At 41.7% G+C, this 12,436-nt stretch overlaps 1 protein-coding gene across 1 annotated transcript; it reads right to left on the bottom strand.

Annotated features, from left to right (window-relative positions):
• Positions 1-9,307: 9,307 nt before the first annotated feature.
• On the bottom strand, positions 9,308-10,209 carry LOC136535297 (uncharacterized). Its single transcript, XM_066527594.1, has 4 exons — positions 10,154-10,209; positions 9,892-10,065; positions 9,452-9,816; positions 9,308-9,362 (listed from the first exon to the last, which is right to left on the bottom strand). The coding sequence occupies exons 1-4, from the start codon at positions 10,196-10,198 to the stop codon at positions 9,308-9,310; spliced, it is 639 nt and encodes a 212-aa protein (XP_066383691.1). The 5' UTR covers positions 10,199-10,209.
• Positions 10,210-12,436: the final 2,227 nt, after the last annotated feature.

Below are 12,436 nucleotides of genomic sequence, written 5' to 3'. Positions count from 1 at the left end.
TCGGCCACACCTAAGAAATAGTGCAAGCCCTCAATAAAGTCTTGGGAGCGGCGATCGGCATTGTACATCCAATGGCGTGACATAATCTGTATTACACGATAAATTATGAAAACCTTGAACATAATTTAGTATTTTATTACACAACATAAATGACACACACACGGTTGATTAATTAACTAAGTCTGGCTACAACGTAAGCAATCCCAACTATCACTAAACAAACTAAAACTATAATGCACTTCAGTAACATAATTATTTCATGATCGTACGCAACTAAAACAGACAAATCATTCTTCTATTGAATATCAATAAGCTTCTCCTGCTGGCTCACTGCCTCATCAGCAGCAGCCGCTACCTCAAGCGCACCCAAATTCTGCACGTATGTAGCATAATCTTCCTCCCAGTACCAACCATCGCATCCATTGCCCTCCCACTGTAATTAAAGCCAAAAAATATTTAGTCAAAAATATTCAAGAAAAGCAGGTCAATTAGCCATAAAGACAAAATGCGTAAGAAACTTACATCGCGATCCGGGCACTTGTAGAAAACACGACCCTTGTTGGGTCCCTGTCTCTTGACTCGGTACTCCATCACAATCTTCTACTTACACTTGCCGCAGATAATGAGAGGGAGTTCTGGCCTCGGTCGTTTCGCAACCGAACGAGAGGCCGATGATCCGGTACCAGTTGTCATCTACTTTCTATACTTATTTTTGCAAACTAGTGTAAATTTCATATTTTCTAAAATGATATATTTAAACAAAACTAGTACGGATTTCACATGTTTCAATAAATAACCATCCGTACTAGTTGACCTTGCTTACGTGATCATCTCGGCCAGCATTTCTCCACCGGACGGCACCGTACTTGGCCAAGGAAGAGCTCCGATTCTACGAGAAAGGGAACACGGTCTTCCACGACCATTGCCGCTCTTCCTCGTAGCATCAAAGTTCCTCCTTGACGTCCATTACCGCTCGGCAGAGAACATGTTGGCCGAGCTGAACACGGTCCGCAAGTTAAACTAGTATGGATTTTCTATAATTTTCTAACTATTTACTAAGTTTTTCATTTCATGGAAAATTTAATTCTAAAAAAGGCATGATTTCTAAGTAGTTCATTTCATGGAAAAAATAATTCTAAGTGACCTGCTCGATATCGGCGAGCTCGCGGACGTTTAGGTTGCCGAGGATAGTAACATTTGTAGATGACATTTGTAGGTCTGAAGTTATCAAATATCCATCAAATTATAGCTCAAAAACATGTTTCAATAAATAACCATCCGTACTAGTTGACCTTGCTTACGTGATCAACTCGGCGAGCATTTCTCCACCAGACGGCACCGTACTTGGCCAAGGAAGAGCTCCGATTCTACAAGAAAGGGAACACGGTCTTCCACGACCGTTGCCGCTCTCCCTCGTAGAATCAAAGCTCCTCCTTGACGTCCGTTACCCGCTCGGCAGAGAACATGCTCGCCGAGCTGAACACGGTCCGCAAGTTCAACTAGTACGGATTTTCTACAATTTTCTAAGTTTACATATAAAATCATAATAAAGTCCAACATATAAAGTTACACATGCATCTACATCGCAAAATGAGATAAGCTACTGATAAAACATAAGAGAATTAAGTTTGTTACCTCCAAAATCGAAGAGCAACACCAATGGAGGGGAAGAGAGCAAGAACAACAGCAAGCTGAAAAACAGAGGCAGTGAGTTTGAATAGAATGGCTCGGGCTCGGGGAGGAAGAAATGAGCTGAATTATAGGCCGGGATTATTAGTCCCGGTTAGGAGTCCAAACCGGGACTAAAGATTAATCTTTATTCCCGGGGCATCACCCAAACCGGGACTAAAAGCTTTAGTCCCGGCTGGTATTACCAACCGGGACTAAAGGTTTACCTTTAGTCCCGGTTGGTAATACCAGCCGGGACTAAAGACCCCTGCCCCGCGGACAACCGTTGGGCAGGGACCTTTAGTCCCGGTTGGTATTACCAACCGGGACTAAAGGGTCCTTTAGTCCGGAGGCAAAAAATGCCGAGGCTAATGCCAAATTAGGACATCGTTCTAAAGTCTGTTCTCTAGTAGTGTTAATTGTAGCGATCAACCGATCGGTATGGCTAATAACTAGTAAAAGTGATTTAATTAACTGCTAATTGATAATGCCATTTGTCAACTCTGGAATCAATCAATTTGCTTGGTCGTTCACATGCTGCCTAAACCTAGTTTATTAGGTCGAGATGCTCAGCTGAACTAGCTATCGTATTTTTCTGAATCGCAGTGAGCTGGGTTCTAGCTAGGACCAGGCTATGCGGGATGCTACAGGCCGGTTTATCGTTTTTATTAGGGTGATGCTAAGTTTAACCTCATCTTTTTAATCCTCAGTACAAAGGTTCCAGCCAACCATGAGCTGAATACTGCCTTCAATGAAGATTATCGTTGCAACCCATTTAACAAATGACCATGAGTACATGACTGAGACATAAACTTAGTGCGTGGATGAGCTAGGACATACTAATCGTAAGCCGTCTAAATTAGCTAGGCCCCATTTGTGCCATTTGTGGTAAAAGTCTATTTTATCCTTGGTGTATGCGCGTCTAAGATGTGTAGTAAGTGGAGGCCATTTTGGTATTTTCTCAATCCATTAGCTACTTTTGTTCCTCTCAATCAGCTAACAATAAGCTAAAACAACTAGCTGTGTGGTTGGCAAACCATAAATCAATTTTTAACGGTGCTGCTAACAATTGGACTCATTGTATCCAATCAGCCTCTCGACCCCAATCATGTACCTGTACTACTTGATATACAATCAAAGACAACTGGCATAAATCATAAGACGGTGTCGAATGAAAGATTGAGAGGAGTCATCTGGTCACTGCCGGCATCGGCTCTCTTTACAAATTTAAGGTCAACTTTGCAACCAACTGATCGGTATGGCTAATTATAAGTAGCTTAATTAACTGCTTGCAGTAGTTTTTGTCAACTCTAGCTAGAAATCAATCATATGCTGTAGTGCGTGCTGCTACCAGGCTTAACGTTGTCATTAGGGTGACGCCAACCTCGAATCTATTTACTCTTCCGCAAAAGAAGTTCATCAGAAGGTGGGTGGAGGCCAAAGATAAATTGGGACATGAGAATACTTTGAAACCAAAAATATATTCAGACTGTGGGACATATTATCTCGAGGCTTCCAAATATTTCAGAAAAAAGTCATAAAGAAAATAAAATGGGATATAAGGAACTAAATAGAATGGAGCTCGTTAAAAAGTTTCTAGGAGCTTCCAACAAATTTAGTTCGCTCTAAGAACAAAATCAAAAAGAAGTTTAGAAAAGTACAGATTTTCTATAAATGTACACTAAACTTGCAATTGCATTTTATAAGATTTCCACACTTATAAGAACCATATGCAAATGGAATGAATGCAATCAATCAATGTTATATAGTTATATACAGTGTTATATATATCTATAAAAGTTATGTTAAATTGAATTTAAAATTTTAGAATTGTTTTCTCTAATTAAATTACTCCCTCGGTCTTAAAATGAGTGTCATTCTTGCTTCCCAAGAAATAAAACGCTTTTAACTTTGACTAAAAATATACACAAATATTAAAATGTATAGTACATAATTAGTATTATTAGATAGATCATTGAATCTATTTTTATATTAAACATAATTGGGTTGCTAATATTTTCTATAAATCTAGTTAAACTTGAAAAAGTTTGACCAGAATAAATACCATAGCGACACTTATTTTGGGACGGAGCGAGTATATTATAAATAATTCATTTTGAAAGTTTTTAAATATTTTAGAATTGTGGATTAGTGTGTTACCTACTTCCATGAGACAAGCAAGGTGAATAGCAAAATTTTTTATCCACAAGCTGTTTGTGTAAGTTTATAACATTAGAAGTTTATACATGTATGTTTGTGTGCAATGTATTTCTAATAAAAAGTTGTGCTAAAAATTTTGTTCCGAGGAAAAAAGGATAGTGAAAATATTGTGCTAAAAATGCTCTGGTGAGTAATTTCCATGATAGGAAGTTGGACAATAACAAATTTTATTGAAAAAGTTATGCTGAGATAGTTGTCACAATAAACTTGTCTAACAAAATTATGCTAAGAAAATTACAACCTTTTTTGCTTATGAGGCGCACCATATTTAAAGATTCATCAGACACAGTTATCTTCAACCAAAAATAGCTTTACAAGATATAGATTTTGTTATAGAAAAGTGAACCACTGGATTTGTATTCAATTGTAATGCCTTATGGTTATGATTTTGTTGATACAAACATTGAGCTCCCTTTGGAACATAGGAATTTCACTGGAGTTGTACATGAATTTCACATAAATCAGTTTATTTCACAGGAAAAACATAGGAAACAGGAAAGGTTCCGTCATTCTAAAGGGGCCTTAGCATAAGAGAAATTATGTGCATGATTTCAAAAATGACAAGTTTTAGAAACTGTTTTATCCAAAAAGGAAAAGTGGCTGACTGGTCTGAAATTGACCTCTGATTACTGTCCTAGCGTGCGTGTTAAAAAAGTAGTCTGACATGTGAAGTGTATAAAATATACTCTTATACCCCAAAGATAGATTCCGATGCACCTTGAAGAACTTTCTCATGTGAAGTGTACAAAAAAAAAATACTCTAACAACCCCAAATACGCCAAAGCCAGGCTTTTGGAGACGTCTCCATGTGCTCTCAACCTTTTTAAAACGCTGGGACCCTCGCTCAGCCTCCTCCTCAACTCTCATATCCCGTCTGCATCCGTGCATATGCACTGTACGGGCTCAATGGCAGCGACGCGAGCGTACTTGGTAGCGCTCGTGGTGGCTCTCGCGTTTCTCTTCTTGGAGGGTGCGGCGGCGGTGGCGGCGGTGCCGGCAGAGACTTCCGGGACGTCGGTGCAGCGGCGGCAGCAGGTGCATAGTCTCCTTCGGCGGCTCAACAAGCCTCATGTCGCAAGCTTTGAGGTACATATATATGTTGACACAATTGCTTGGCTCCTCTAGTCTCCTTGTCAAAGATTTTGGTTTATGATTTTGTTTGTGTCGGAGCGAAATCACGTCGATTGTATGATCGGTGACCTACTTCTCGGATGCATTAGAGACTGAGATAGAATCGTAAAAATATAATAAGGTCTGTTTAGTAGAGCTTTAGGTCTAGCATAGAGCTCTAGGTGTGGCTTCTCTGGTAAAGCAGCTTTTTTTACTCTAGTTTTAGTTAGAAAAATATTTGGTCAAACAACTCTTATGGTTGTTGAAAATGGTGAAACATCAACTCTTCAATTTCTTTTTTTCTTTTTCTTTATTTTTTCTTCCGAATTTTCTCTACTCTCTCCACCCTATCCATGCTGGCCTCCTCCGCCCCGCCTTGCACCAGCCCAGAGGGGCCTCCCATGCCAGCCACTCCGTTGCTCCCTGTGCCGGCTTCTGTGCCCCTCCCTGCGCCGGCCCGGAGGCCCCTCCCCACATTCCCAGGGTAAATCGGACAACGGCCACGTGCTGGGCCCATGGAAGCAAGAGGGATTGGGTGAAGCTTCTTTTTTCAGCTTCCTCCCACATCCAACTCCAATCACCATGATTCACGAAGCTTTCTTAATGTAACCATTTTAGCTTTGACTGTTTGGTTGGAGAGCTGATTGGAGTTGTTGGAGAAGCTCCAGCAAATCAAACGGATCCTAAGTTTAGACCTAATATATTTTACTCTAAGTAGGATGAGTCTTACTAGAACATGTACAAATTGTTCTAACTACGTAATCAACATAGCCCATAGCCTAAGTGCTTGACCTCCTCAGGCAGCTTAACAAGGCTCCTCTTGCAAGCGCTGAGGTACATATAGAGGGGACCATTATATATAGAGGGGAGAAGGCCAACCGCTGCTGTCATTTGCTATTTTACGTACAATCTTCTCTGTTTTAATTTCTACCTGGTTGCGACCACTGATTTTGAGAAATTAACAGAGCCGAGATGGAGATATCATAGACTGTGTAGACATCTACAAACAACCTGCATTTGATGATCCTCTCCTCGAGAACCATACTATCCAGGTTCCTCTCTCTGCAGGAGCATTTCCCTTTTCGTTTCAATGTTCGGTGCAGCCTAGTTGCAGTGCCTCCCGCCAACACATACATATGTGCATGTATCATGACATCACTCAACGGTGCTCCTTTGTCACCTTTCAGATGCGGCCTTCTGACCACCCTAAAGGCTTGCATGATGACTCCAAAGTTTCGGCCCGTCCAATCACCCAAACATGGCATCAGAATGGCAAGTGCCCTGAGAACACCATACCAATTCGAAGGATCAAGGAGGAGGATGTCCTGAGGGCCAGTTCCATTGGGAGATATGGCAAGAAGATGCCCAGGAGCATCCCAAAACTCATTTCTGTCGATGACCCTGTCAAGCCCGGTGTGACGAGTGGCCACAAGGTACAAAATGTCATTCATGAATCACCTTCACATCAGTACTAATCATTTATTGTTATTAGTGTTTATGAAATTTCTCATTTAATTTGACTCTTGCTCTCTCATTGAGAAGTATGCCATAGCTGCAGCACCGGAGGATAAGTACTATGGAACCAAAACCAACTTCAATTTGTGGCAACCAACAATTTCGAAGAACAAGGACTTCAGTTTGGCCCAACTCTGGATTAGTAAGGGGTCCTATAGCAACAACGCCTCAATACCATTGAAGTAGGATGGCAGGTAAGACCTCAAGGAGAAACATTATTAAACCCATCTTCATAAAAGGTTCTATTAAAAGCTGTCTTTCATCCTCCATGATTATGTGCTTTTGAAAGAGCTAGAGCTTGAGTAGGATCAAGAGTAGGTATTGATTCATGCAAACCTTTTTCTTTCATGAGTTGTGCTAACAGCATGAATTTGTTTAGAAGATCGTGTCCTTATACGTGTCTAGGTCGTCCTCACAAATGTGTTAAAAAAATAATCAATCCTAAAAGTTCCAAAAGAAACAGCAAAACACATCCAACTATCGATTCGGTAGACACAATTATTATCAGAAACAATAGCAAATGGATCTAATTTGCACAACCGCCCATAGTACCTTTTGTTGTGGTGACACTTTATCTAGATAGTCTCATGTAAGGATGAAAACGGAACGGAAATATCCCGAACCGAACCGCATCGTTTTCTATATTTAATCTGACCGAATCCGCATTTTCTTGTCCGACTTTACCGTTTTCGCTTTCGCATTTGAGATGTTTCGTATTTCGAATGTAAAAGTAGAAAATGGTTTACACATTTTTCGACCGTTTTCTACTTTTCTACTTTTAATTTGAAATATTCCGAATTCAAAATTCGGTTTAAACCGAATTTGGTCAACTACACAGGTCATACAGCCCAATTACAGGCTGCTCACCACGCAGCTGTGTTCTTTCTACCGGTGGCTAGCTGCCCTCTCTTATAGACGGCGCCCAGCCTCATCTCTCTTATTATGTATTTGGTCGTGCACTTGTTTAATGCTATGCACTTGAACTAGATCATGCACTTGTTAGTTGTGAACTTGTTATGTATTTGGTCGTGCACTTGTTTAATGCTATGCACTGTGGGTCGGTATTTCGTATTGAATTTTCGCATACCGACCGTGTTCGACATAATTCCGCTCGAATTGGTTCGTTTTCGAAATTCTAGATATTCCGTAAGTTCGTGTTCGTTTTCGTGTCCGGCTTGTCCGTTTTCGCTTTCGCTTTCGTATTTCAAATGTAAAAGTAGAAAACGGTTAAGGAGTTTTTCGACCGAGTTCGACCGTTTTCATCCTTAGTCTCATGCAGATAAAGGAAAAAAAAACTGTCTACATGACTTAAATAATATAATGATGAGTAGTGTTGTTGTTTGCTTCACCGAAGGACAACCGTACCTCAAAATCTCTCGTGCCTCACTTCCACCTATAATAAATAAATCTTCGGTTGCGAAGCTTAGATAGCTAAGATCACAGTCACTACAGGAAAACGCCTCTTTGCCGACTGCTTGCCCCGGTCGGCAAAGGCATAAACCCAGTCGACAAAGGCTTTGCCGACCGCAAAGCCACGTGGCAGTCGGCAAAGAGCAGTCGGCAAAGCCTGGGTCGGCAAAGGCGGATTTGCCGACTGCCACGTGGCACACAGTCGGCAAATCCTTTGCCAACTGCCACGCCAGCAGTCGGCATAGCCACGTGGCGCCGTCAGCCCTGACGGCAGGCTTTGCCGACTGCTGGTTCCTAGGCAGTCGGCAAAGAATTTTTTTTTCAAAAATTGTTTGCCGACTGGCCGCCAGCTCGGCAGTCGGCAAAGAAAGAAAATATTTTTTTTTTGAAATGTTCTTTGCCGACTGCTTTCGGAGTTGCAGTCGGCAAAGATTCTGTCCTGGGGTTTTTTTGCCCAGCTTTGCCGACTGTAAACAGTCGGCAAAGCTGGAATTTTTTTTTTGCTTTTGTTTTCTGTTTTCTCGCATCAAAACCCTGCAAAATCACAAATTATAATCCAATTTCACCAGAAGCACCGGTAGCACCATTTATATCACAATTTCATCACATTTGTCGCCAACATCACCACATATATCACAATAACGCACAACATCACATATATCTCACATATATGTCACAATAACAACCACACAAGTGCATTACAACCATCACATGAAGTCCAACACGTGGAACACCACAAGTCGACGTCCATCACACGAAGTTCAACATAACAAGTCTAGGTCCATAACGAAGAAAAGAAATACATGACAACAACTTCGACGATACGGTGGATACATGATAACAGAATCGACAAGTACCTAGCTCGTCGCGCCGTCCCCGGTCTCATCGTCCGCTCCGCCCCCAGAGCCCCCAGGGTTTGCCCACGGAAACCCCCTTGGACCAAACTGAGGCGCCTGCGCGTACTGCCACCCTCCGCGCACCGGCGGCCACGAGTACGTCGGAGGAGGGCCACGCGGAGGTGGATACGGTGGATAGGGTGCAGGTGGTGGATACGACATCATCTGATGGCCGGGACCTCCAGGAGACGGGTTCGAACCCGCCGACTGTACCTGCACAAGTTAAACGCCAAGTGATGTCATTAGTATCTGCAGCATGGACGCACAAGTTAAAGCAAGAGTCAATATACTCACCGGGGTCCCTCCAGGAGCGACAGGAGCAGGCACAGGAAAAAACTCTAGAGGAGGAGGCGGTGGAGCGAACATTGGAAGAGGAGGCGGTGTAGACGCCCTGGGCGTCTGCATGGACTGGAAGAAGCTGGCCATGTTCTGCATCTGAGTGTTGTAGTGCTGCTACAGGCTTTGCTGGTAAGCCATCTGTTGCGCCATCATCTGCGCGTGCAACGTGGCGATCCTCTCCTCCATCTTGGCCTCCATCTGGGCCTGCAATATTACATCCGCAGTGTTGATTGTATGTACAGGTGCGAAATGAGTGAACGACGAACGAAACAGCACTTACCTGTGACGCTGACTGCCGCCGGGGCGCTACGGGGATGTCGCTGGAGCTCGTGGGCGTGGATCGAACCTGGGTCAGCGTAGGAACCTGGGACGGGTCGAGGGCGCTGTGGGCCATGTAGTAGCGGCCGTGCTGCTTCCCTGGTCCCAACCTCTGCAGGAGGTCTATGTCCAGGGGCTCGGCGGTGGGGTCGAATGTCTCCCCGTAGCGCTGGCGAGCCGTGACGGTGTACTCGGTGGCCTTCTCGTAGGCGGTGGGGTTGGTGTACGCATCGGGCCCGTCCTCCGGGTTGTAGACGTTGTTCGGATCCGTCGCCTTGCCCTTGTGAGAGAGGAGGTACGTGGTGTACTCGTTGATTTCCTGCCCACCGTGCGTCTGCGTCTGCATTGAAAACACAAACATGGTTACAAGTATTGACAATTGAGCGCAAGGATTAAGACATGAACGGACGCATACCCATCTTGTCGCGAACTGGGGGAGGGGCTGATTCCCTTGGTGGTGTGACACCCCTCGCATCTGCGCGCGGCGGCCCTGACGGTCGGCGCGCCTCGCGTACGCCTCATCCGTGCGCCACATGCGCACAATCTCCGTCCAGCATTCCCTGTGGTTGTCGCACCACGACGGACACACCTGCATGACATCAAGTATTTGACATGCGAGAAGATTAGTGTAATGTTTCACTGAAGGAATCTGAACGAATGTTGTCATACTTAATTACCTGCTCGTATTGCGCTTGGGTGAGGTCGGCCTCCCTCGAGTTCATTCTCTGGCGGATTTGGGGCTTCTAGCTAGGACCAGGCTATGCGGGATGCTACAGGCCGGTTTATCGTTTTTATTAGGGTGATGCTAAGTTTAACCTCATCTTTTTAATCCTCAGTACAAAGGTTCCAGCCAACCATGAGCTGAATACTGCCTTCAATGAAGATTATCGTTGCAACCCATTTAACAAATGACCATGAGTACATGACTGAGACATAAACTTAGTGCGTGGATGAGCTAGGACATACTAATCGTAAGCCGTCTAAATTAGCTAGGCCCCATTTGTGCCATTTGTGGTAAAAGTCTATTTTATCCTTGGTGTATGCGCGTCTAAGATGTGTAGTAAGTGGAGGCCATTTTGGTATTTTCTCAATCCATTAGCTACTTTTGTTCCTCTCAATCAGCTAACAATAAGCTAAAACAACTAGCTGTGTGGTTGGCAAACCATAAATCAATTTTTAACGGTGCTGCTAACAATTGGACTCATTGTATCCAATCAGCCTCTCGACCCCAATCATGTACCTGTACTACTTGATATACAATCAAAGACAACTGGCATAAATCATAAGACGGTGTCGAATGAAAGATTGAGAGGAGTCATCTGGTCACTGCCGGCATCGGCTCTCTTTACAAATTTAAGGTCAACTTTGCAACCAACTGATCGGTATGGCTAATTATAAGTAGCTTAATTAACTGCTTGCAGTAGTTTTTGTCAACTCTAGCTAGAAATCAATCATATGCTGTAGTGCGTGCTGCTACCAGGCTTAACGTTGTCATTAGGGTGACGCCAACCTCGAATCTATTTACTCTTCCGCAAAAGAAGTTCATCAGAAGGTGGGTGGAGGCCAAAGATAAATTGGGACATGAGAATACTTTGAAACCAAAAATATATTCAGACTGTGGGACATATTATCTCGAGGCTTCCAAATATTTCAGAAAAAAGTCATAAAGAAAATAAAATGGGATATAAGGAACTAAATAGAATGGAGCTCGTTAAAAAGTTTCTAGGAGCTTCCAACAAATTTAGTTCGCTCTAAGAACAAAATCAAAAAGAAGTTTAGAAAAGTACAGATTTTCTATAAATGTACACTAAACTTGCAATTGCATTTTATAAGATTTCCACACTTATAAGAACCATATGCAAATGGAATGAATGCAATCAATCAATGTTATATAGTTATATACAGTGTTATATATATCTATAAAAGTTATGTTAAATTGAATTTAAAATTTTAGAATTGTTTTCTCTAATTAAATTACTCCCTCGGTCTTAAAATGAGTGTCATTCTTGCTTCCCAAGAAATAAAACGCTTTTAACTTTGACTAAAAATATACACAAATATTAAAATGTATAGTACATAATTAGTATTATTAGATAGATCATTGAATCTATTTTTATATTAAACATAATTGGGTTGCTAATATTTTCTATAAATCTAGTTAAACTTGAAAAAGTTTGACCAGAATAAATACCATAGCGACACTTATTTTGGGACGGAGCGAGTATATTATAAATAATTCATTTTGAAAGTTTTTAAATATTTTAGAATTGTGGATTAGTGTGTTACCTACTTCCATGAGACAAGCAAGGTGAATAGCAAAATTTTTTTATCCACAAGCTGTTTGTGTAAGTTTATAACATTAGAAGTTTATACATGTATGTTTGTGTGCAATGTATTTCTAATAAAAAGTTGTGCTAAAAATTTTGTTCCGAGGAAAAAAGGATAGTGAAAATATTGTGCTAAAAATGCTCTGGTGAGTAATTTCCATGATAGGAAGTTGGACAATAACAAATTTTATTGAAAAAGTTATGCTGAGATAGTTGTCACAATAAACTTGTCTAACAAAATTATGCTAAGAAAATTACAACCTTTTTTGCTTATGAGGCGCACCATATTTAAAGATTCATCAGACACAGTTATCTTCAACCAAAAATAGCTTTACAAGATATAGATTTTGTTATAGAAAAGTGAACCACTGGATTTGTATTCAATTGTAATGCCTTATGGTTATGATTTTGTTGATACAAACATTGAGCTCCCTTTGGAACATAGGAATTTCACTGGAGTTGTACATGAATTTCACATAAATCAGTTTATTTCACAGGAAAAACATAGGAAACAGGAAAGGTTCCGTCATTCTAAAGGGGCCTTAGCATAAGAGAAATTATGTGCATGATTTCAAAAATGACAAGTTTTAGAAACTGTTTTATCCAAAAAGGAAAAGTGGCTGACTGGTCTGA

Source organism: Miscanthus floridulus, unplaced genomic scaffold (genome assembly GCF_019320115.1).
Source record: "Miscanthus floridulus cultivar M001 unplaced genomic scaffold, ASM1932011v1 os_2657_1_2, whole genome shotgun sequence".
Lineage (NCBI taxonomy): Eukaryota > Viridiplantae > Streptophyta > Magnoliopsida > Poales > Poaceae > Miscanthus > Miscanthus floridulus.
Note: the sequence above shows the minus strand (reverse complement) of the source record. Positions and strands in the feature narration are given on the sequence as shown.

Coding starts and splice junctions, on each gene's coding strand:
- LOC136535297 (XM_066527594.1), bottom strand. CDS start 10,198: ATGAACTCGAGGGAGGCCGACCTCACCCAAGCGCAATACGAGCAG. Junction 10,066..10,153: donor CCCAAGCGCAATACGAGCAG/GTAATTAAGTAT, acceptor GATGTCATGCAG/GTGTGTCCGTCGTGGTGCGA. Junction 9,817..9,891: donor CCCAGTTCGCGACAAGATGG/GTATGCGTCCGT, acceptor TTTTCAATGCAG/ACGCAGACGCACGGTGGGCA.